This window comes from Hyaena hyaena, unplaced genomic scaffold (genome assembly GCF_003009895.1).
Source record: "Hyaena hyaena isolate Hyena2069 unplaced genomic scaffold, ASM300989v1 scaffold_753, whole genome shotgun sequence".
Lineage (NCBI taxonomy): Eukaryota > Metazoa > Chordata > Mammalia > Carnivora > Hyaenidae > Hyaena > Hyaena hyaena.
In genome coordinates this window covers 136,137-162,622 of record NW_024081387.1, presented here as the reverse complement: position 1 = coordinate 162,622, position 26,486 = coordinate 136,137, and the positions used below count along the sequence as shown (strand labels likewise).

At 37.2% G+C, this 26,486-nt stretch overlaps 1 protein-coding gene across 1 annotated transcript in view; it reads right to left on the bottom strand.

Annotated features, from left to right (window-relative positions):
* SLC5A12 (solute carrier family 5 member 12) overlaps positions 1-26,486 on the bottom strand; it is a 53,609-nt gene that overhangs the window by 17,517 nt on the left and 9,606 nt on the right. Inside the window, exons 2-9 of the mRNA XM_039218375.1 lie at positions 22,522-22,587; positions 21,006-21,057; positions 20,097-20,164; positions 14,682-14,836; positions 14,422-14,562; positions 9,670-9,799; positions 8,410-8,498; positions 3,376-3,488 (exon numbers count right to left, since the gene is read on the bottom strand). Of these exons, the coding sequence (XP_039074306.1) occupies positions 3,376-3,488; positions 8,410-8,498; positions 9,670-9,799; positions 14,422-14,562; positions 14,682-14,836; positions 20,097-20,164; positions 21,006-21,057; positions 22,522-22,587 (814 nt within the window). The remainder of the gene's footprint in view (positions 1-3,375; positions 3,489-8,409; positions 8,499-9,669; positions 9,800-14,421; positions 14,563-14,681; positions 14,837-20,096; positions 20,165-21,005; positions 21,058-22,521; positions 22,588-26,486) is intronic.

The following is a 26,486-nucleotide window of genomic DNA, read 5'->3' as shown; positions in this document are numbered from 1 at the left end:
ATCAGAATAGTGGTTGTTTCTGAAGGTGAAGGGGAAGGGGGAACAGGGATTGACTAGAATGAGCAAGAGAGAACTCTCCAGGGTAATGGTAATGATTTATATCTTTAGGGCTGGGTGGCACAGGTATATGTGATTGTCAAAACTCAGCAAATTCGGAGTGCCTGGGTGGCTCAGTCGGTTAAGCGTCCAACTTCGGCTCAGGTCATGATTTCACTGTCTGTGGGTTCCACCCGCATTGGGCTCTGTGCTGACAGTTCGGAGCCTGGAGCCTGCTTCAGATTCTGTGTCTCCCTCTCTCTCTGACCCTCCCCCGCTCACTCTCTGTCTCTCTCAGAAAAAAAAAAAAAAAAAAAAACCTCAGCAAATTCACTTACAATTTGTCTATTTCATTGTAGGTAGATTTTTACATAAAATCTTTTAAGGGTACCTGGACTACCCAGTTGTTTTAGCATCCAACTCTTGATTTTGGCTCAAGTCATATTCCCAGGGTCATGGGATCGATTCCCTCATCGGGCTCCACTCTGGGCATGAAGCCTGCTTAAGATTCTTTCTCCCCCTTTCTCTTTGCCTCTCCCTCACTCACACATGCTCTTTCTCTCTCTCAGGAAAAAATTTAAAACAAAGTACTAAATTCTAGTTAATAATGTGTATGCTAAAATAATTAGGAAGAAGTATACTGATGTCTGCAATTTACTTTTAAATGTATCAAATATATGTTATATTGAGGATGGATAGAGAGCTGGATGGATATATGAAAAAGCAAGTTTAGGATATTAATCGAGAATCTAGGTGGTATATATGAGAATTCAAGGTAAAAATCTTTAAATTTTACTATAAGATTGAATTTATATAATAAAATATAAGGAGTGAAGCACAATCACTGAATTAAAATCATTATTTTTAAGAAATTTGCTTTGTGGAGAACTAAGAGCAACACAGTGAGGAAAGTAACATTAGAGGAAATGAACAAAATTACAAAACTAAGAGAAAAAGTAAAGGATATATAGAACAATCCAAATTAGAACATTTAAGAATAAGAAGATAAAACAATTGGTATTTGCAGACACTTACTAGAAAACCAATTAGAATTTTAAGAACCAACAAGGGTTGGATAAACAGCCAGATACAAAACAAAATAAATGAAAAGCTGAAGGTGTTCCACATTCATAATAAACGGCTTAGAAGATACTATGGAGAAAGCATCCCATTCATAATACCAATGAAAGAAAAAAAAAAAGAGAAGATAAAGGAAAATGAGAAGGGAGAAAAAGGGAAAAGCTGAAGGAGGAAGACATGAGTGTAATTAACATCCAGGATAGAAAATATGATAATATTATAGAAAAATACTATTGCTAGATGGAAAGCTTACAAAGATGGTAATTCTTCCCCAAAATATTTTTAGATTTAATGTACTCCCATTGAGATGGAGTTGCAGATCCATGATGTGCAATAAAGTATTTTAAAGTTAATCTGAAGAATATGTAAACATGTATAACCCAAAGTCTGTTTTTGTAGAAAAAAAAAGGAAAGTTACAATTGAAAAAATTTTAAATTTTAAGCTAACAGAAAAGTGACAGGAGTTGTTCTAGCAGATATTTTAAGTGAAATACTATAAAGCTAGAGTATAAACAAGATGCTATTAGTTTTACAATTGATAATAATTTAATGAAATAAGTATAGGATATTCTTAAACAAATTCTTATAGATGAAAGAATCTCATATTATATATTATCATCACTGAAATATTAACAACCAGTGAATAATATTAGATTAATGATGCTGAGAAAATTGACTGTACAGGAAAAAAATTTAGATCCTCATCATAAATCAAATAATTTAAATACAACTAATATGAAACATAAAATTATTTACAATGTAGAATAAATAAAGAAATATTTAAATGGGTTTTGAATGGGAAGAAATTTGTAAGCATAAGAAATGGATAAAATAGTAAAATAAATGATACATATATTTCACCAAATATGTAATTATAATTTCTATACATCAAAATGCATTTAAAAATATCTGGAGGACATTCTTCAATATGCAAAGGTTACATTTCCTTTATCCATGAAGAGATTTTACAGACAAAACTTCTAATATCTCATCAATAAACAGAAAGCATAAATAAATTTTTCACAAAAATACAAATGGTTATCATCTGACAAGGGTTTAAATTCACTATAAATCAAAAAATGTAAACTAAAGCAAAAATGTGATGTTATTTTGCCCATGAAGTTGGCCAATTTTTAACAATACTAATATCAAGAGCATAGAAAAATATGCCATTACTCACTGCTGCCACACATAAATATTACTCGGACCATGCTAGAAATATTTTTCATGAGTATGTTAAGAACTGCCAGTGAATTTGTATTATTTGATCTGGTAATTTTCTTTTGGAGGTCTTTATTAAGGAAAAAAATATGTATGCCATCATAGATTAATGTATATGAGGGTCATCAAAATGTTATAAAAAATGACAAAAAGATTTTTAAAAGTATCAACTTAAAAATAAAAATGTAAGCCTCTTTGCAGAATATTAAGTAAACGTTAAAAAACCATGTTTTCAAATAATGCATAAATGACACAGGAAAATGCTCACTATAGTATGCTGGAAAAAACCAACCAGGAGCAAAATTAGGTATAATTTTATTTAAAAAGTACATATATTTTCTCTATTTATTTATTTTCTATAGTAAGTGAATAAGCATATAATTGGTTTATACTTAAAAAGAAATAAGCTTTGTAAAACTATAATTCAGTATGATAAGTGCTACAGTGAGCATACTCATAATATGCAATGTGTGATTAGGCAAGGAGTAATTATTACTAGAAGTGAGTTTACCAGGAGTTTGGTAATAAAAAATTCTTTAGAAAAGAATTAGACATAATGTACAAAATTGTCAAATCACCATGTTGTACACCTGAAACTAATGTGATATTGTGTGTCAACTGTACTAAAAATTTTTTAAATAAATAAATAACAATAATAAATAATAAAAAGAAAAAGAAAGAATTTGACTTTATCAGACAAAGTGACTGGCTACAGTGAGCAGAACATCTTCACATGTAGAGGGATGAATATGATCAATACAAGGCATCATCAAGAAATGTTGAGGTGATAAATCTAGAGTATAGGGGGAGTACAGAAGAGTGTCAAATACAGGATCGGTGAAAGGTAAGCTAGCTGGTAATTCTTTCCTGTTAACCCTCCTGGTATCTTTGAAAATGTGAATCCATGTGTGAAATCCCTCCTACATCTCAGTATGCATTTGTGCCTGTAAGTGAGCGCTGAATAGCATGTGCAGGTTTTGACATGTACCACATGTATATTTCATGACAGGGAGTAGAAGATCCACCGGCTGTACCTACATAAGCCTTTACTGATCCACGTGCTCAGCTTGTCGGAGAGATGGGGAAAACAGCTCTTGACAAAATCCTCAAAGGTCACTGTTGCTAAGGCATTGATGCTTGCAGCCACAGTGCTACAGGGAGAGAAAAGCAAGAACACAGTCCAAGCTAAATAAAGCTGACCAGCCTGCCCTGTCATTCAGAGCAAATAGACAAGACAGGGCTCTAGAAACAAAAAACAAATGCAGACATATGTCCTTATTCTGGGACTTCAGGGAGGCAATGTGGCCCGCCTACTCACTCTTCAAAGCTGCTTCTGTGCTTAGTGCTCCTTGATTTCTCCTTCTGACTTAGTGAGGAAGCTAGACTTTCATGCCCTAATGCCTACTAATGCCCTGAACAAGACATTAAATGAGTTACCAGGCAGTAATAGAGAGGTTGTGCATGCGCGCGCACGCGCGCGCGCGCGCGCGCGTGTGTGTGTGTGTGTGTGTGTGTGTGTTTAGGTTGGACTCGAGGCAGGAAACACTGACTATCTTAATCCAGGATTAAGATAAATCTTAATCTCAGTTTGCCATTCATTAATCATTCATTCATACCATTTATGAATCTCTCCATTCTAGGTATTAGGCAGACAGTGGTAAACCAGAAAAGCACAGACCTTATACTCTACTTGGTGACACAGACATTCAACAACCAATTATACAATTGATCACAGTTGGTATGAAGAAAAATACCAAGGTGCTATCAAATTATGCCTTGCAGAGTCCTAAAGTGATACAAAGTTAGGGAATTCTTTCCTTAGGAAATGATGATTAAGATAGGCACTGAAAGGACCCATGCAAATTGGGAAAAAGATGTTCTAGAGCAAAGGGAAAATTACATTTAAATACCTCTAGATGGAAAACTTGTTGCATTCAACAACCTGAAGCCACCAGATTGAGTAGAATGCAATTAGTAAGGGAAAAAGGAACAAAGGATAAGATGGAAATGGGCAAAGACTAAAACCACATAAAAATGTTGATATCCTCCTCTGACTTTCCACTCAGAATCCATTCTTATGGCCTTAAAACTCACTTTCATGACAGGCGACCTGGAATTGGGGTTTTCTTTGCAGAATAACATGGAAGCTTATCTAATTTCTCATAAAGAACATCCTCCTTAAGGTTGTAGCAGAAGTAATCTCTCCATAGCATGCACTGCAAAGTATGTCCCTTTGTTAGAATTTTTGGTCTTGAGACCAAAAGAGCCAACCACTCTCTTATGGGGGAATTATCTTTTGACAAATACATGTTTTCCAGTCTAGAGAGACTCAGCCTTAGAGCAAGAGAAAAAGATAAATAAGGAAAGCTCTGTAGAGAGGGACAAAATAAAAGTTAGAATGTCACCCCTCCCTGTGTTTGACTCTCTGATGCTCATTTTTTCTGTCCTGAGTTTCCCTGAGATCTTAATCTCTACACCACAGAATAATATCACTTGGTGTTCTTGAGGCAAAACCCTAAAATAATTAGTAAAAATAGTTCAATAATACACTAAATTAGAATTTCACACTGAAGCAAGTTAAAGTCATTATATAAATTCAAAGATGTTGCTGTTTTGGAAATCTGTCAACAGCTTTATATGCCAAAAGTTAAAAAACAGCCACTTCAAAAATTCCAAAAATTTACTAACATTTAATATCTCTGATAAAAACTTTCCTAAAAGTAGAACAAATATATGCATTTTGTTCTTTTTATAATTTATTAACTTAAAGTGAATATTCTTAAATGTTAATAATATCTCTCAAACTAAAACTTGATATCACATTTAATGGTAAAATCCAAGAGCCATTTCCTTTAAAGTCATAACAAAAATAAGAATTTCTGCTAACCTTAATTATTACCATTGTTCTCAATGCACAAGTATATGAGAGTGAACATAGAAGTGTAACTATTAAAAAACGAAAAATTCGGGGCGCCTGGGTGGCTCAGTCAATTAAGCATCCGACTTCGGCTCAGGTCAGGATCTTGAGGTTCGTGAGTTTGAGCCCCGCGTCAGGCTCTGTGCTGACAGCTTGGAGCCTGGAGCCTGCTTCTGATTCTGTGTCTCCCTCTGTCTCTCTGTCCCTCCCCTGCTCATACTCTATCTCTCTTTCAAAAATAAATATTTAAAAACAAAAAAAAAGGAAAAATTCAAAAGTATTTGCATATATCACAATTTCTGTACAATCAAATCCAAAAGAATTAACTGAAAATAATTAGGAAAAAAATTTTAGATAGCAAGGGAAATTCTGTAAAAAGGAAAACATTATGAATAACAGATATCAAATCATATTTTAAAGCATAACAGTTAAAATTATTAGTGTCTATATCATTATAGATAAATAGACCAAAGAAATATAAAGAAGATCTTGAAAAAGACCCAACTATATAGAAGAATGTAGGATATAACAAAAATAGCATTTAAAGTCACTGGTGAAAAGATAGCTTATTTAGTAAAAAATAATGGGACAACTGGCTACCAACCTAGAAAGAAAGTAAGTGTGGAGGTCCACTTCATTTTTTATACCACACATATAGTCTAGATGATTTGACGACTTTATTATTTAATAAGACCATAAATACACTAGAATGTGTCTGGGTTATTAGTTATAATGATAGAATGGAAAAGTCTATCCGAGAATAATATTAATCCAGAAACCATAATGTAAAAGAATTGGTCAATATAAATGAAAATCTCCATATACTCATACTATAATGATAGTATGGAAAAGCCTATCTGAGAATAATATTAATCCAGAAGCCATAAAATAAAAGAATTGGTCAATATAAATTAAAATCTCCATATACTCAGAAGTAAACATGAACTGGCATGTTACAGAACAGGAAATACAAATCGACAATGAAAGTAGGGAAATGTAGCCTATCCACTTATGATCAACAGAATTCAGATTCAAATTAGGTACCATTTTTCACCTATTAGTTTGGCAAGTTGAAAAGTTTGAAAGCACCCAATATTGGTGGTAGTGTGAGGAAAGAGACACTCTAGTATCTTCTTTTTAGAATATAAATCATTCAGAATTTTTACAGCTGATTTAGAAAAGTCCATGAAAGTTTAAATGATCAAGTATTTTGGCACAGTAATTCTACTTCTTGGAATGTAGCCTACACATATCCTTGCACAATTTCACAAATATATACACTGTAATGTGTTATGGATTAAGTGCTTGTATTCCCTCACAATTTATATGCTGAAGCCTAACCCCCAATGTGATGGTATTTGGAGCTGGGGTCTTTGGAAATGATGAAGTCATGTCAGTGGAGTTCTCATAAATGGGCTTAGTGACTTTACAAAAGAGATCCCAGAGAGCTCCCTTACCCCTTCCACCATGTAAAGACACAAGAAAATGGTCACGAATGCGCCAGGACTTGAGCCCTTACCAGACACCAAATCTGCAAGGGCCTTGATCTTAGACTTCCTAGCCTTAAGAACTGGAAGAAATTGTTTTTTATAAGCTGATTAGTGTATGGTATTCTGTTATAGCAGTCTTAGCAGACTAAGAGATAAATTTGTTAGATATGTCTTACATTAAAGGATTGATCAAATAAATTATAGATTAAAAAAAAGAGTAGGGTAGATCTAATGGTGTGGAAAGATTTATAAATTATATCACCTTAAGGGCTCCTGGGTGGCTCAGTCGGTTAAGCATCCAACTTCATTCAGCTCAGGTCATGATCTCATGGTTCATGGGTTTGAGCCCTGCGTTGGGCTCTGTGCTGACAGCTCAGAGCCTGGAGCCTGCTTCAGATTCTGTCTCCCTCTCTTTCTGACCCTCCCCTGCCCACACTCTCTCTCTCTCCCAGAAATAAATAAAAACATTAAAAAAAATTATATCACCTTAAATGAAACATAATATGATCCCTTTTCGTTCACTAAAAGGTATATATGTTCCCATAAGCAAAGAAATTTTAGGGTTCATTGATAAGAAATCGTTAACAGTGGTTAACTCTGCGGGCTGAGACCATGGATTTGAGGAATAAGATATAAAGCTTTTACTCTGATCTTCTGCTAGTGTTTGACTTTTGACTCTGGCCGTTTTACTTTCTTAAAATTATATTTTGACAAACTTTATCAATGATTATCTGCAACTGAACTGCAGGGAGGGAAAGGAAGCTTTTCCAACTCGCTGAGTTCATAGAGGCAGAAGATCTGGCATAAAGGAAAGTAATGAAACTACATTGCTCTCAACACAGTTGTCTCCACCCTTCTACAAGTTACCAGCATCCTTCACCTGCATCAAAGCAAATGCCCGCTGCTGGTTTTCCACTTTTGTCACTCTTGCTTTTATCATAGTCCCTTGCCTCAATAGAAGCATGAGGCTTCAGTTGTATGGCATCACCCACTCCCCGGCTTCAAACCTTCTGAAAAAATTAGTAATGGGAAACCTCATTAAAATGCAGTCAGGAAGTTTTGGCAGGAGGAGATCTCATGCCCTACCACTTATAGTCAATTGCAGACCATGAGGAAGACAGAAACTTGACCTTGCAATTGGATACTATTCTCTATTCCAGCTTGAGGAAGGCAAGCTTTCCTCCCAGAAACCACTAGGCCAATGAAAAGTTGCCGCACTTTGAACTCCCAGTTTACTCCATGGTCTTATTGTTCATAACAGCCTTCTCAACTTAGTCTTTTTCTCCTTATAAAAAAGCATACCTCTCCATTGTTCCCCAGACTTTCACAAGGTTTTGCTACAGCTTATTTGTCCTGGATTAAAATTTTCTTTTATTTTTCAATAAGCCCCAATAAGTCCATCTTTAGCTGGTAAGATAATTGGCAGTATTTATCTTCTAATGCCTTCCCATTTATCTTAAGATCCAAACTACTTCATAAAGTTTTCTGAGTAACATTTTGTACATTGTGTGAAGCAAAACATTTACCAGGCCAGCTGACACACAGTAAGTACTCAGTAAGTACTGGTGATTACTTCCACCATCACCCTTGTCATATCACACCCTTGCCATCACCGCTGTCATTATCATCAGCATCATCAGAGCAGGGTGTTGTCAATATACTAACCTCAGAGTTCCGCTGAAGGCACAAGCCACAAAGAGTCCAGGCAGTCCTGGCATTGTGAAAAATATCTCCATGACAAAGTATGGCATCAGCTTTGGAGGTAAAACAAGAGAGAATTAATCAGCAGAGTCTGTAATGTGAGAATGTTGATTTTTAGCAAAGGAGGTAGGGAAAAAAATAAATGAAAATAATAGAGGAGTTTGCATGGGCTAAGGTTGTCAAATGCTTGCAGTTGAAATTATGATCAGTCCAATTTCATGGGACCTGAGGTCCAGCTCCAGCTATAGGGGAGGAGGAAGGGTGGGAAGGGGCAGCTGATACTAGGGAAAGGGGCTGTATGAACTGTAGAAGGTTCAGGAACTTGTTTTATTTTTCTTATGTTCACAACGTATGCCATTCCCTTTCCTGTTTACCCTTAATATTAGTAGTTAAATCCTAACAACAAATGCTTAAAACAGGTCTTCAGGGAATCGAGGTATTATGGTTCTACTCTGTAGCCTGATTTGTGAGATGGGAACATACCCCCCTCCCAGGACAGAGGGGACAGTGAAATATACAGAGGGGAGAGAAGTGATGGTTCCTCCTGAGCATATCCTCCCTAAATGGAGGGTTTTTAAAATGTTTATATATTTATTGAGCGAGAGAGCAAGAGAGAGAGAGAATCCCAAGCAGGCTCCAGGCTCAGCACAGAACCCAAGCCCAACTTGGGGCTCGATGTCACCACTGCAAGACCATGACCTGAGCCAAAATCCAGAATTGGATGCTCAACCACCTGAGCCACCCAGGTGCCCCATATAAATGAAGTTTTTGAAAGCACATTTAATGTACTACATTGGGTTGATGGTGTTCAAGGTATGATGAGAACACATGAGCAGAAGCAGTATAGTAGCAAGGGTAATTTTGTTCAATCTGAGAATAAAGCATCTTTAATGAACCTTGAGACATATAGAAAAAAGAATTGAAATGCTGCATGGACAACCAAAGCCAAGGGTTCAAGTCTAACCTCCACTCTCTCCAGCCATGTCCTGGCCCCTGGCCTTGTCTTCAAGGACAAGGTGAGATACAATTTTACATGTCACTCCCCCCTATTAGAACCTGGTGTGTAGTGATATCACCCAACAGGAGAGGAAACAAATCAATTCTATGGGTCTTAGGAAGTGCCTTGAGATCCAGGTGAAAAAAGAGAAAGAACCCATATTACTCATTTATGGCCAGATGAACACTGATTTCAGCAATTCTTTATGGCCCAAAGGGAACACATACCTGATCTGGAGCTGAGATAATGCCAGAAGTCCAAGGGTCACAGTCTTTGAAGTGGGAGTACATGATTAAGCCAGAGAAGACAGCACATACCAGAATGATCCAGAGACCCAACAAGTTAAAATATAAGGCTCTAGAAAAGAACACATATGTCTATCAGTAGCCTCTATGCCATATTATGGGATGATGAAGATATCACCAAAAGTTCAAGGTAAAAATTTGGGGGGCTTTTTTCTATAAAATAAAATTCCACAGCCTTCAAGAACCATTACATTTTACACTTTTGCAATTTTTTTTTTGTTTGGGAATGTTACATTTTTAGACTGATTACAAAATTTGACTGAGGATTTTTGATGGCTTTTCTCTTGACATTAGGAGTTTTTCTGCACAGTCTCAATGTGTGGTATAAGATCTTGGATGAAATTTCACATACCAATCACTCATATTATGTAACTTCCAGTGATTTTCTCCCCACTCAATTCATAAAACTGTCAAAAAGTGAACTTACATTTTAACATCTTTTCTTCTAGGGGGATAATGAGATAAATGTAGAAGTAGACACATTTTGGAAATATTCACTTTGGAGACTGATCCAGATGAAATTTAAAGTTGATTTTTTTAGAGAGAATAGAAAATATACAAAAGCTAAGGTCATTTTACCCACATTCTGGGGAGCATTTTTTTTAATTGTACAGCACACAGGTACACTTAATTCTAGTTCGAGTGCCTTGGCAGTATGCTATGACTATATTGTAGCCATTACTGATTTTTCAAGGTCAAAATATTACTAATTTTCTTCATCTCAAGGAAGACTTGAGAGTGAGCTGGACTTATATAACCAGCTTCATTCCGGAGAGCATTTCAAAGGGCTAGGAGAGCAACAGTGGAGAATTTATTGGGTCCAGTCATTGTTCAAAGGGAATCAGTTACATCCACATTTAAACATAAGGACACATGTTAATTTCAAAGCCTCCTAACACCTATAATATATAGGTGTACCTAGCTTTCATAAAACCCTTAAGTCAAACTATTCATTTATGAAACAAATACGGTTAAATAATTATCTCGTTTGGGAGTTTCTATTTTCATACACTATTTATACTAGAAGAGGCACTTATCCCAGAAGTTACTTCCTTGGGAGTATTCTAACAATGCTTAGTTTTGACTTACAGGTTTGTTTGTTTGTGTTTAGAGGGGTTGAGTTACAGATAGTTGTTTGGGAATATAAGGGACACATGAAGTGGCTAATACCTATTAAGCATTGCTTACACTCTTGCTTTCCACCCTTCCAGACAACTGGATTCAAGCCTTTACTCAGGCCACTTCTGAGAGAGGCCTCCCTGACCTTCTTTATTTCAAACAATCACTTTCACCTGTCTTATCTGTTTCCACTCCTTATACTATTTTACAGCTTTATAGCATATATGATAATCTGAAATTGTATAATATATTTATTGCTTATTATTGGTTTCTTTCACTCAAACACAGTGATAAAGAATAGTGGTGGCACATAGCAGACCTGAAATTATTTTACTTGGGGTAATAAATAATTGAATGCCTTAATTAACTAATGGTAGAGATTGAGTACAATATGATTGTACTCTTTATATCATTTATTTTTTAAAGAGAACATTGGGCCCAGAGTCATAAGATTTTATCCATAACAGCCATCTGATCTTAGACAAGTTATATAACACCCTGAAGCGGTTAAATCATCTGTAAAAAGAATGTTAACACACCTGCTTTACTTCTATTATAGGACTAGTATAAGGATTTAATGAGTTACATTTGGTTAAAATAAATGTAGGTTATATAGCCATATAAAGAACATTCATACATTATTCAGAAACAATTTTAAAAGTTCACCAGATGAGAAACCAATGGCAAGACTATATTAAATATTAAGGTCCTGTGTTATGAATTTGTTTTTTATTAGAAATGGACTGTGATTCTTTACAAGCTAATTCTCCTACTTGTAACTTAAGCCACTCCATTGATTCATTCAAAAAATATTTATCAGGCATCTCTATGTACTAGGTTGTTCTAGATACTAGGGTATAGCAGTAACACAGGACCTATCCTCACGGAGATTAAATTCTGGGATTAGAGACAGATCACTGAAATGAAATAAATGAATAAGATGCTTTTAGATGTGATAAAAGACATGAGGAAAACAAACTAAGGCAGTAAGAACAGAACAAAAGTGACTTGTGTGGGTGTGCTCATCTTAGCCAGGAGATGGGAAGGAATCTGAGAACTTGCATCAGCCCATACTACATAGCACCATTTACAATCAATGCTCTTGAAAGACAAACTTGAAAGTGAAACTGATAAACCTCTAGAAACAAGAGGAGGTTAAATCAACCTCCAAGGAACACATCTAAAATGACACGGTGGATGATACTATTTCTAGATGTGAGGAAAATCAGTTGGGCTTACGATCAATCAAATCATCTTTAGTGACTAATCAGCATTCCTGGCCATGAAATTATATGCATAAATAAATGCTGGGTTTTAACTCATGGACACAGTCAGTATGAACATTCTGGATCCATTTTCACCTACAAATGTTTCAAGATGTTGTTTTCCCAATCAGCAGAGCTTTTCCTAAACTCTGATGGAATGTTTTAATGGCACCAGGCTCTCAGATAATTGAACAGAAGCAGAGCATTTAATCAACATTCTGCAGACACACACACACACACACACACACACACACACACACACTCCTTTGCATACAGACATACATAAATAAGCATATTTCTACATAAATATGTGTTTCCAGGTATGTGTTTATACATACACATGTAAGAATGGCCTTTGTGAAGCATTACTTTTAAATAAGTGATAAATATTTAATAAGAACAAAATATTATTCTTGACCTTGTGGGAAAAAATGATGAAAAAGGTGCATTTCCTTATTTTCAGGTACTATCATAGTAAAGGGGGAAAAATTAGGCATGTTCACAAGAAAAAATAATGTAACACAAACGTAAGATTAAAAAACTCTAGAGGTAACAGGTTTATTATTTATTTCACCATAAGATCCTTCCCTATAGAGATACATCACCTCCATTTTATTTATTTTATTTATTTTTTAATTTTATAATTGAGAGAGTGTAGAAGCAGGGGAGAGGGGCAGAAGAAGAGAGAGGATCCCAAGCAGGCTCCATGCTCAATGTGGAGCCTGACACGTGGCTTGATCCACAACCCTGGGTTTCTGACCTGAACCAAAATCAAGAGACAGACACTCAACTAACTGAGGTACCCAAGCACCCTCAGTCAACTCCATTTTAAAACAGAATTTTAAGTGAATTTTCATTTAATTTATTTTTAAGTAGGTTCTACACCCAACATGAACTCATGACCCCAAGATCAAAGGTCATGTGCTCTGCCTACTAAGCCAGGCAAGGGCCCCTAAAAATGAATTTTAATTTCAATAAATTGTGAGATCAAGGTCACACTTGATCTTACATTTTCAGTAATGCAGCTCTTTGATAAAGTGATGATTTTGTGTGGAGGGTATGTTAATATTATTTATTGTAATAGGGTATGAATATGGTATCAGTGAATGAATGGAATACTAGATAATACTTTCAATTCTTCCATCTGAGAGTGTGTGAAATATAGAAGTAATATGTGCTCTTTTGGAATTTAAGTCAAAAATGGTGAACCATATCCCAGCAATGTTATCTTTTACTCAGTCTAAAGAAAACTATGCAGGGGCACCTGGGTGATTCAGTCTGTCAAGCATCCAACTTTGCCTCAGGTCATAATCTCACAGTCTGTGGATTCAAGCCCCACATCCGGCTCTGTGCTGACAGCTCAGAGCCTGGAGGCTGTTTCAGATTCTGTGTCTCCCTTTCTCTCTGCCTCTCCCTCGCTCACTCTCTGTCTCTCTCTCTCAAAATAAAATAAAGACATATAAAAAAAGAAATAAGAAGAAAAAACTGTGCATTGAAATGAAAGTATTTTAAAATCAGTTGTGGAAATATTCATAGCAGAAACTCTAAGAAACATGGAGGGTATCCTGACAAATCTGGGGATGCTAGTATTTGGACAGCAACAACGAGGATAAAATGTCCATTTTATATGTAATTCTAGCTTACTCTTTCCAGTTCTGCAGAATAATACATCACTTCCTTCCATCCCCATTCTAGAGCCGGATGTCTTGAAGGGCTTGGAAAAGGCTTCACAAGTTGTGCCCCAGTTGGAGTCCTTCAGGGTAAGCAGGCCCCGCAAGACTGGTGACTGCTAGCTCGGCAAGAGTTGAATTGGTGGAAGCCTCATTATGCCTCACCTCATTACCTTGGCTTTCCTTCTTTTAAACCTGTGCTTGGAAAATGTAAGGACATTTAAAAGAAAAATAGTAGCTCAAAGAGACCACAGCTGAATCAAATAAGTAATAGGGGCCATCTCATCACAGAAACTGTGAGTAGAAAATATATGCTATCTACCTCTGCATTGCCACTCATGGCACCTGATTTAACCTAGTAATTTGTCAACAAATGGAGGTAGCAAAGGACAGAGAGCAGAGGCAGGCAGATGTAAGCTCAAACTCACTTCCCTGCTGAAAAGGGAGTAGTAAGGCCTGCCTCAAAGAATTACTGAAAGGGTTAAATAAATCTTTCTCTCTCTCTCTCTCTCTCTCTCTCTCTCACACACACACACACACACACACACACGTGCATGCACAAGCATATAATAATTACCCAATATGGGAAAAGAAAACAAAAATTTTTATTTGTAACTCACAATTTTGCATGTTTTTCTGTTTTGCAAGAGATGCATCGCTGTATGGTCGACTGATTAACTCCATAGATCCCGAGCCATGTAAAAGTTCCTCCCACTGAGATTGTCCAAAAAGTGTGCCGCCTGAGAGGGTCCACATCAAAGCTATGAGACAGAGAGAAGTGAGTGAACAAAGATGTTCCTTTGATGCCAGATATTATTGTAGTTGCTAAGGTCATGCAGCTAAATCTTTATAAAACATGGAAAAGTAGTGTTGGACATACTCAAGTATATGTAGTCGAGATCCATTTGTTGATTGCTCTATTACATTGTGTAATCCACCAGCGTGAGCTGATCCTTGAATGAGGACCGTTAAGAATCCCACAATCATGACAACCATCTGAAATGCATCTGTCCACACCACTGCTTTTAATCCTCCCTGAAATGGAAAGAATGGATGTGAATTCTTGAAAAGGAAGGCTGCAAGTCTTCCAATGTTTTACAACCTCTCTGATGATGCAATCTTCCTTTTTTCTTTCTTTCTCTTTTTCTATTTCTTTTCCTTCCTTACTTTCCTTTTTTTCTCCCTCTTTCTTTCTTTCTTTCTTTCTTTCTTTCTTTCTTTCTTTCTTTCTCTTTCTTTCTTTCTCTTTCTTTCTTTCTCTTTCTTTCTTTCTCATTTTCATTCTCTTTCCTTCTTTCTTTCTTTCTTTCTTTCTTTCTTTCTTTCTTTCTTTCTTTCTTTCTTTCTTCTTCCTTTCCTTTTTTCTGTCTTTCTGCCTTTGTTCTTCAATAGTCATGGAGGTATTTTATGTGTCAAGTACTATGTTATGTATAGGAATAAAAATGGTAAGTGTAAGACAGGTTCCTTCCTTAACTTCATAGACTTTATAACCTGGTAGGAGAAGCAGATACCTGAGAATGATATAACTAATTATCTAAGATTGTGAACAGTGCAGTTAAGAAGGACAGGTTACTATGACAGCATACAGCAGTGAGTCCTGACCTGGTCTTGAAGAAGTGGCATCTGAGCTATGTTGTGAAGAATGAGTAGGAATTTACCACATACAGAGGAAAGAGTAGAGAGGAACAGCATGTGTGAAGGATGAAGATGTATGGCTGCCTGAAGAAATGAGAGAATGCTAGAATATATAGATCATGGCATATACAGAATGCCCAAAGGGAGGTTGCTGAATTTACTAGAGGCCAGAACACACAGAATGTTACAAGCCTACTTAAATGATTTCTTAAGAGCAATAGGAGAGCATTAAAGAGGGGTACCTGGGTGGCTTGGTTGGTAAAGTGTCTGACTTTGGCTCAGGTCATGATCTTGTGGTTGTGGGTTTGAGCCCCACATTGGGCTCTGTGCTGACAGCTCAGAGCCTGGAGCCTCCTTTGGATTCTGTGTCTCCCTCTCTCTCTCTGCCTCCCTCCCACTCATGCTCTGTTTCTCTCTCTCTCAAAAATAAATAAAATTTTAAAAAAAGTTTAGGGGTGCCTGGGTGGTTCAATGGGTTAAGTGTCCAAATTTGCCTCGGGTCATGATCTCACTGTTAATGAGTTTGAGCCCTACATCAGGCTCTGTGCTGACCGCTCAGAGCCTGGAGCCTGCTTTGGATTCTGGGTCTCCCTCTTTGTCTGCCCCTACCTTGTTCATGCTTTGTCTCTCTCTGTCTCTCAAAAGTAAATGTTGAAAAAAAAATTTTGAAAAAAAAGTTTAAAAAACAAGAGAGCATTAAAGAGATTTACATGATAAGAGATTTTGTTTGTTTGCTTCTTAGTGGTGTCAGGGGTGGTAGTGTGGACATCTGATTGCTGGATCATGGAAAGAAAAGAAGGAGTAGGAGATATGCTCAGAGTTAATTTCCATGTCTGTGCTCAAGATGACAGAGGTTTGAAGCAGGGGAGAGATGCAAAGAAGTAGATGAATATGAAAGATATTTGGGAGGTCAAATCAACACAACTTGTGAATAATTGAACACAGATTCTGAGGAAGTGAAGTAATTGAGGATAATCACCTGGCTCCAGTTTTTACAACATGAAAGCTAGTCTTTTTAATTGAGTGACAGTGAATAAATTTAGGGGAACTGAGATGGTATAAGACTGAGAAAGAGGAAAAGAATGATAGATTCCAGGCATTCCTGGAGAAAGGAGTTTTAAGAGGTAGAAGATGATGAAATACTGAGGTGAGCAAAGCAGATTCTCCAGAAAACCTGAGGATCAATCTAACAGTAGAACTCAGGACAGAGACATGAGACAAGAGGTTAACATGGTGCTTATCAAAACCATATTCTCTCTAGAGTCACATAAAGAGTTTTTCTTTTTTTTAATGTTTATTTGCCTTTGAGAGAGACAGAGCGCAAGTGGAGGAGGGGTAGAGAGAGAGCGAGACACACAATCTGAAGCAGGCTCCAGGCTCTGAGCGGTCAGCACAGAGCCCGGCCCGCGGCTTGAACCCACGGACGGTGAGACCGTGACCTGAGCTGAAGCCGGTTGCCCAGCCAACTGAGCCACCTAGGTGCCCCACACTAAAGATTTTAAAACAAACCAACCCCAATGTCCCAGCCCCAACCCCAAAGATTCTAAATAAATTGATATGTGGGTTGGGACCCAGCCCTGCATGTTCTCTGAAAGCTCCCCAAGGATTCTAAAGTACAATTCTAGTTAAGATCACATGGGCCGTAGGAAAGGAGGTGAAAAAGAGGCTGCTAGAGTAATCCAGGTATAGAATCCCTCAGGACCACAGTGAAGGTGGAATGAGCAAACTGGGAAAGCTTAAATGAAATGATATTTTTAAAAAAGTGCTTTAAAAATGAATAAGCACTATGAGAATGGAAGGAGATGGTATTTTTAACATTGAACAATAGAATTATCATCCCTGGTTACTCCTCCAGAGTGTCAAGAACTTCTGTGAAAAGATGACAGGCTTCATCTTTATCTGGAGAAGAAAGACATTGGGGTCACCCTATCATTTCTTTTGTAATTAAAATGTAACTTAATAAATAGACATCAAAGTCTGTCCAGAGGCCTTGCATTTATATATTGTATTCACATCCTGACTTGAGAAATAATCAATACTTACCTCCCACCTCCCAAATAGTGGTATTTTGATTTTCTTTAAAGACATTAAGGCTTCTAAACCCAAATCAAAACATTAGATTTTAGCGATAAGAAGACCAAATGTCAAAGATCTCAGTTTCCAGAGGATACTGGATATTGGTTATGTTAAAATACGCATAAACCTGAACTTCAGTTAGACATGACACAAAAGAACAAAACACTTTATCAAATGTACATCAAAAGGCAGATTATACCCACCATGAAAATTTCTCTGACTCTATAACTCATACAATGAGACATACACACACACACACACACACACACACACACACACACACACCCAACACCGATCTATAACCCTGATCATGATCATGAGATGTCACTGATGCATTTAATCAGTCTGTGATGTTTGAAATCTAATGTTTACTTCACTAAATTGCAAATCCTTGAATGTCAGGAATCACTTATTGTTTTAATCTTCCACTGGTTGTCTTGGATTATGCTGTGCATTCACAGGATTATAAAGAGTTTGCAGTATGAGTAACAAGTGTAAGATAAATAAGCCACCATTGTAGTGAGATCCAGAAGCCTGTAACCTGCCTAGAGAGAGAAGAGATGGGATGGTAAGGGATTAAATGGGCAGGTTGATGTACATCAGGAAAGATTTCCAAGACTAGGCTAAGAGGCTTATACTTTATCCTGTGAACAATGAGAAGCAAGAAGAGAATTGGGTCAGTTAAGTGGCATGAAGAAATGGGTGATTAAAATTAATCTTACAGGCATGCAGAGTGGAGGGAAGCACTGAAAACAATTAAGAGGCAGTAAATTTAGTTCATTCTAGCTTATTGTGGTTATTAAAGTATCCAGACTTGTTTCTGACATCTTACTTTTTGGTTTCTATTTGTGTCTTCTCTATTTTTTTTTCCATTTTTCTTCTCTTGCTTAAATCACTTGAGGTTTTGTTTTGTATTGTTTTAATTCCCTTTTCCCACTTTGAGCATTTTATTTAAATGGGACTTCTTGAAATTTTGTCGTAAATCTTTAAGTTGAGTCTATGTTTAAAGAATGTCTTAATTCCCAACAATTCAATTATAAAACCACCAAGTCTGATTACTCTCTTCCTGATTTACATGGTATTGCTGTCCCAATAAGGGCTATACTTTTTGTTAATCCCAAAATTCCATCTAATAGTAATTGGTAGTATTAGTATATTTTATAATATTATAAATTATAATTGTATATGTAAATTATACCATACTAAATAATATTCTTTAAAATTAAGTACCAAAAATTATTTGACTAGACTTATTGTTTATATTTTATTTTCTTATTACCACTTCCTCCATCTAAAACTGGGTAATTTTCCTTTTTCCCACAGTACTTCCTCTAGCTTTTTCTCAGGGGAAGATATACTAGTGGTAAATTCTCTTGGTTCCTGACAGTTCCCGAAAGTTAGTTTTTTGCTGAATACACAATTATAGGTAGACCATTGTTTTCCATCAATGCTTCGAAGATATTATTTCACTGTTTCTGCCTTCCATTACTGTTGCTAAGAAGTCTGCCTTCAGTGTCCCTAGCAATGTATCTAGTCATCCTTGTAGGGGTAGATGCCTCTGAACAACTAATCTGTCACAAATCGCCAGATGTATATGGAGCAGAAGCTTATTTTTAACATAGATAAGATATATGTGTCTGAAATAGAGAGAACTAGGGTAGTGAGGATAGCATGAAAATAAAAAGATAAAAATCAGCAGTGCAAAGAAATAGTGGAATTTGAATGTATGAAAAAGACATGGGGCATTTTTAAGTTGTATTTTTTCATAATATATGTTCAAAGAGTATGTGATATGCACACAATACCAAAATCCATGGATGGTCTGCTCTAAGACAATATAGGATGACTTTATTTTCCTCTGTAGAGGAGAAAAGAAAATCCAGGTATCTGAAAACCACTGTCATATTTTTAACTGGCTCCTTACAGCCTCTGTATATGGTTGCCAATGACTCAGAAGAATAAAGATTCGCATTGTAAGTCATGATAAATAATAGGTGCTCAATGAATTTTTTCTGAACTAAATTGATTTTAACAATTATATAAATATGTTGCCAATACCACCCAACTTCCTTGATTAAAGACTGAGCATGTATTAAGCCAAATGTTAATGTAATCCATGATTATCCATAAATAACAGACAAAAACAACCTGTGGAATCCTCAAGTTTACAAACTACTAGCATCCTTGATCATTCATAGATGCATTTTGTCTTTCTCAGTCACTGGGCAGTGAAATATATGCTACCCTATAGTTCTCAATTACTATTAACAAGCACACTTTTTTCTCCACAATTGCATATGGTCACTTATCCTCTGATCAAGGAGGTATTTCTTTCATTAAATCTTTTCTCTGCCATGACTTTCTCGACTGAGCCCAGAACACCAATTTTACTAACAGTACTGAAAAGAAATTTAAATAAAACAACAGCACCTTCCTCAGGAAACTGTGACAGATAAGCCAGCATATTTCTATTTAATTGTGGAGTAGCGATTTCTGCTATAAATAGGTGCCCGCTTGTTGGAGATTTGCCCTTATCCCACATTGGGAGTTGGTGCTAAATACTTTTTCACAGTTAGATACATACCAGGGTACAGTAGAAAGTGCAAACAATTCCTGTTGCAAACACAGAGCCCCAGAGATCAAACCCAGTCACTAGAAAAGGAGAAAAACATTGAAAGAAGTTTCTCTGAGAAGAGAAAGGTACATGAGGAAAAAGTCACAATATTTTTGTCAATGTTCTTCATGGCCAAATGGAAATCAAATTAAAATTTTCTCTTATTAAATTCACCTCTGATAAAGAGTATGCTATTGAATTGCTATACTTCAACTGCATCTCTAATTTTTAGATAGTGTTAAAGGCCAAAGTTTTTTCCTAAAATTCAGTAACTTCCAGTTTTTTGCACCAACTGTTCACTTTTTCTGAACAGATTTTTGTCTGAGTGCTTTGAAACCACCTGAACATCAGCCATGTAAATATTTCTCAATATAAGCACCAATAAAATGATTAAATTGAATATTGAAGACTTCTAATATTATAGGTATCATTTATGAAATTTATTTTAATTCTTTAAATTTTTGTTTCTATGATTCTATTCTCTCAAAAAGGTCAAGTATAATTCTTAAAATAATCACTACAACTACCTTTTACACCTATATTCAGACTACTTCATGAAATCACTGAGACAGGATCATACATTATCAACAAATTTGGTGATTATGTGTATGCAATACCAAAATTGCCACCCTTTCAGTGATTAAAAAAATAAACAAACAAAGGGCAATCAAACTTGGTGTTTAACCGTGTGGGCAAAATCAAGCAACTAATGATTTCCATTATTTTCAGTGTTGGAATTTTTGGAGCTTTATGCTGTGACAACTACAGCCACGAGAGCCCCATAACCACAGGAATGTCCCCCAAGATGTTTTATATTTCTCAAGGTGTACATAAGCATACATACAATGGTAAGCACCCAAGGGAGTATGGGTAACTCACCTTGATTGAGCGCAAGGGCAGGAGCATACACCACCACTCCTGTGTAGAGAATCTAGTGGGGAAACAAGAATCAGGTGAATAGTATGAACAGGGACATGGAAGGGAGAGCAGCCTCAAAGTTTCCTTATTGACCTTAGAGAGGCATTTCCCTCAACATGTGCACTAGACATGTCACTGACAACCACTCTAATGTTTTTTTTTTTTTACAAATAGTTTATTGTCAAATTGGTTTCCATATAACACCCAGTGCTCATCCCCACAAGTGTCCTCCTCCATGCCCATCTCCCCGCTCCTCCCCACATCCATCAGTCCTCAGTTTTTGTCAGCATTCAAGGGTCTCTCATGGTTTGCCTCTCCTCCTTTCCCCCACTATTTCCCCCCTTCTTCTCCCCCATTGTCCTCCGTTAAGTTCCTCCTAATCCTCCTATACGTGCAAACATATGATATTTATCCTTCCCTGCCTGACTTATTTCACTCAGCACTCTAATCTTGAAATCATTGATCATTGTCATCAGTTTGCAAAGGGTTTAATAAGCTTTAGATGGAGGGAGAGCATTGGACTTTTAAGATAAATGTTGAGATTTTTATGGCTAGCTGTGGTATATTTCTGAAGGACACAAAAATAGGCTTCCAGGTAAGTTTTTGATTTAACCTTTCCCCACCCACCTCCCTGCCTCAATGCATATATCACAGTGACTCAGCCTCCTTTTTGCAACTTGCTGAAATATGGCTTTGGGAATGGAGAGAGTACAGTGCAGGGAAGACTATCACAACGTGGGTGAGTTCGTCTTTGGACTCCCAGGGTCATAGTCACCACACTGAAGGGAGTGCAGCCCCATTTTCTTTTAAATGGGATTTCACCATTTAGAGACTCCTTTGAGGGTTTTAAAAGGCAAAAGTGTATGCGAAGCTCAGGGAGTGCTGCTTTCCTCCTTTTCTCTTAAAATTCTTCAGTCGGTAAGTGGGAGTTTTGATCAAGAAAGAGAACAAGATTATTTTCTAGCAAAAAGTACTTAATGAGTCACGGGAAGTGCACCAGCAGAGTGTCACAGGCAAACAGGGGGCAGCATGAAGGAGCCCAGCGCCTAGGAAGTAGGAGAGGAATCCAAAAGGGGAGAGAGGGAGTATGGCCTTAAAATGATTTTCAGCAAAATGGGCATTCCTGTTTCAACACAGTTCACTAGTGAAAAACCAGTGACTGGACCATCTCATATCCAAAGTAATGTGTACAAGTGAAAGAAAAGTTTTAAATAAAGTTTTAATGCTTTTTGTTCCTTTGTGGTTTATAATATACACTTACTTGTTATTTATTATTTGGATGGATATACGGGGGTCTGCACAATGCGGATACCTCTCAATGTAATCACGTGTCTGGCAAGTGCTATCCTTGGAAGAAAGTAGTTTCCTCTTAGTGTTAAGTCCATCTCTTAGTTTCATGAATTGCCCCCTGAAGTAAACAAGCCCATCTTTTGTCACCCCACACTTTCTGCATGTGTAGTGGCCCTCTTCTCCTTACCGTCTGCACGATGTAGATGACAGTGGCTGCGTAGCGTACTGGTTTATTGAACCGCAGTTGTAAGTACTAGAAAGAACCAAAGAGAATGATAAGCAAATAGCCGGTAAGATTTTACAAAAAGCTGCTCAGAAAGTTCTCATAGTCCTCTATGTTTAGCGCTTTGGATTTATAATATGATGTTTTGCTGTACATACTTGGAAGAAAGGAAAAATATGGATTGATTGAAGTCAAAGAAATACCAAAGCTCTATTAAAGCTCAATTTTTCCTTAAGCTTCTTATGATAGAGAAGATAATGTTTTTATTTTTAAATTTTAATTGCTTGAATAAAAACCCAGATCCTCTGGCTTTCTACCCAGGGGGTCTTCCTACTGGATATACTGAAGCCACTGTTTACTCTTATATCCCATTGCCCCCAATTTAGCCCAGACCTTTATTGCCCCTTACTCATGTGACTGCGGCAGCCCGCAGATGATCTCCCTATTTCCAACCCTTGCCAATCCATTCCATCAAGCATATATCTGGCACGTTGTTTCTGCTACAGCAAGGCTCTAATTATCTCACTCTTTGTCCTAAAATCTTCAATGATTCTCTATCATTGACAAAGTTCTTATCCACCCTGGATATTCTCTCTCTCTCTCTCTCTCTCTCTCTCTCTCTCTATATATATATATATATATATATATACCCATCCTATCTTAAGTCACACCACTAACTCTCCCATTTTATTTATTCTTCACAAAAAATCACTGTAGGCTATTCAGTCAACACACTTTGTACTTCTAAGAATTTTTTCGTTTGGCCAGACCCTTCAATGTGAGGGAAACTCTCCCCCTGACCCACTCAGCAATTCTTTAGTCATCTTTCAAGAAGGGTGACCCATCTGCAATTCCTATTCTTGCCTATACTTTCTCCTTTGAGCTCTGACAGCAATTATATTAAACTTTTTTCCTAGAAGGCAACACTTGATCACCTGCTGTCTTGTATATTGATGTTGGATTCATATATCTCATTGTATCTGATTCCTGAGACTACTGTAACAAATTACCACAGATTTGATGTGGATGAAAGTAATAGAAGTATATTCTCTTGAGGTTCTGGACATCAAAAATACAAAATCAATTTCATTGGGGCCAAATCAAGGTGCTGGCAGATTAGAAGTTTTAAGAAAGAATCTTAAATCACTTAATGTTAAAATAATTTTTCTTCCTTAGACTCTGGTTCCATCATTTCCATCACAATGTGGCCCTTTTGTCATATTGCCTCGCCTCTTGGCTGTCAAATCCTTCCTCTGCTTCTGTCTTACAAAGGTACATATGACTGTACACAGGGCCTACCTGGATAGAGCCAGGATAATCTCTTATTTTAAAAACCTTAAATCATCACTTTTGCAAAGACTTTTTAAATCATGTAATAGTCATAGGTCCAGGGATTAGAATATTGACCTTTTCTAGAGGGAAAGGGATGCATTTTTCACCCTACCATACTTAACTTCCCTGATACATGTAAACGTGTTCTATTTTATTCATTTTTATCTTCATCTTTCACATATTCATTCATTTATTAAATAATTATTACCTGACTTCCCTACTGCATTCTGACATGCGATAATACTAAATATGATATAATCTGTACCCTAGGGGATTTTACAGATCAGAGGAGGTGACCAATAACAAATGTATACTAATAACAAGTGATGTTCCAGGTATGATATGTGCTAGAAGAACTACCAGGAGCTGTGCATACATTAATAGCTGGATCTGGTTTATTGTCAGAGGTCAAGAAAGGTCTTTCTGAGTAAATATTCTAGACTACACTAGTATTTGTCTGCTCCTGCATAATAAACATGTACAGTGAACAAAATAAATGTGAAAGGTAGAAAATGGGGGCACCTGGTTTAGTGGGTTAAGCATCTGATTTTGGCTTAGGTCATGACCCCACAGTCTGTGGGTCTGAGCCCCACATCAGGCTATCTGCTGTCAGCATGGAGCCCACTTTGGATCCTCTATCCCCCTCTCTCTGCCTTCCCCTGCTTTCTCTCGTCTCTCTCTTTCTCTCTCAAAAATAAACATTTTAAATAAATATGTATATATTTTTTAAAAGTAGCAAATTACTTTAGGATTCAATTTCTTGGTAGTAATTTCTAATTGGTAGTAATTCTGTCTTACCTGCATTGAAGAAAAATCAGGTTTGTTTTTTTTTTTTTATTAAATCAGGAGTTAACTACTGGTTTGTTCTTTCCCTGGAAATGATACATAAGTGTTGTTTCATAGCATAAGATGGGTCCTTCTTTGAAACCCTAAAGGTACCTCCCTTGGCAGAAAATTGTTACTCAATTTCATACTAATAGACATTTCCCAATTTACCCTGTTCAACCCTTACTCCAAGAAAATAGTCATCTTCTTTGCAGACCCTCATTCTTCAGATGACTGTGTATGCATCAGGAAACAATCCAGCGGGTGTGTAACTAAGGGTACCAGATATAAGGAAAATATTCTTAAAGAAGTAAGGAAGTCAGTGAAGAGTTAAGTCTCAGGTGTTGCAAGATAGAAAATGGTGCAAAACTTTTGTGGTGAGGATTTAGGTTCAAACCATATGCCCTTGAGAAAATTCATTTACTGCACTAATAAAGGCTTTCTCTTTCTAAAACTGGTACTTCTAAGGCTCATTGGCTTAGTATATGATAATGACAAGTATAGGGTCAGGAATATAATGGGATATTAATGACTGTAACAGTCACTGTGGGTGCAATTCCTGAGTTTATTGGCACTCACTATTCTAGTACATGTTGAAGGCATCTAAATGCACCTGCAATCATTTGCTTAAGGGCTTCATGTCAGCCTTTGTACAGGGCAGGCTAGAAGTGCTTGGGGGTGTTATTGGATGAAAGCCAGTGACAAAGGGAGTTAGACAAACAAATATTTGGGCTTCTTTGCCATTGAGGAAGGGCAACCCTGAGACATGATGTGTATGTCTCCCAGTGATCCCAAGTAAGATTGAACCTCAATTGCTCACAGTGGTGACCTACTCAAAACCATGCCTTCTATAGGCTTCATTTCCTTTCATGTTTGAATTGTCACTTGCCTACCCATGTTCAATGAAATCATCTTCTCCCAAATCCTTGTCGCAGGGCTTGCTTCTGGAGGACCATAACTTAAAGGCACATATTATCCAAGTGGCGACTTCAAAAATGCTCATGTAAAAAGATGTGTCCTGCCAATGGGAATTTTTTCTCCATCATGTAAAAGAACTGAAGATAACCTACTAGAGGATGAGACCAACTGTGACATAGATAAACTGTCTCAACTGAGTTCCCCTAGATCCACGAACCACGAGCCAACCCATTAGCTGATGGCAGTTATACACAAGGTCCCAAGTGAGACCAGGAGAAGAACCTTAATATTTTACTGGACTCTACTGAGCCTAGACCAAATCACTGACCCATAGAATTGTGAGCAAATAAAATTACCATTTTTAAGAAATTTATTTTGGGGTGGTATGTTACACAACAATAGATGACATATAAAAATTGGTACCAGGAGGAGGAGAGGGCAAGATGGCGGAGAAGTAAGGAGCTCCGTACTTGCACTCGCGCCCATACATCACACAGAAAAGATCTGAAGCCATTGGAAACCTTACAAACCCTGAGAGATTGGGAGACAAAGGACGCAGAATCCACTGAGAGAGCTTCTAACGTGAGTGCGAACCGGGGAAGATAAAATCGGGCCGGGATCGGAGACTCCAGGGTGGGAGGCGATCCCCCTCTACCCTCTACGGGGAGTGAGAGGGGAAAAGGAGAGAGTCCGAAACAGAAAAACCTCTGCACGGGGGAGAAAAACTTCCGTTGGAAAGACCGTACTTGCCAAGTACGTGCACACCAGGTCCCCTCGCGCCAACTGGTCCTGGAGGGGGCTGAGCAAACAAACTGCTTCTTTGTGCTGCTCCTGGAGGCTAGACTTCAGAGTGG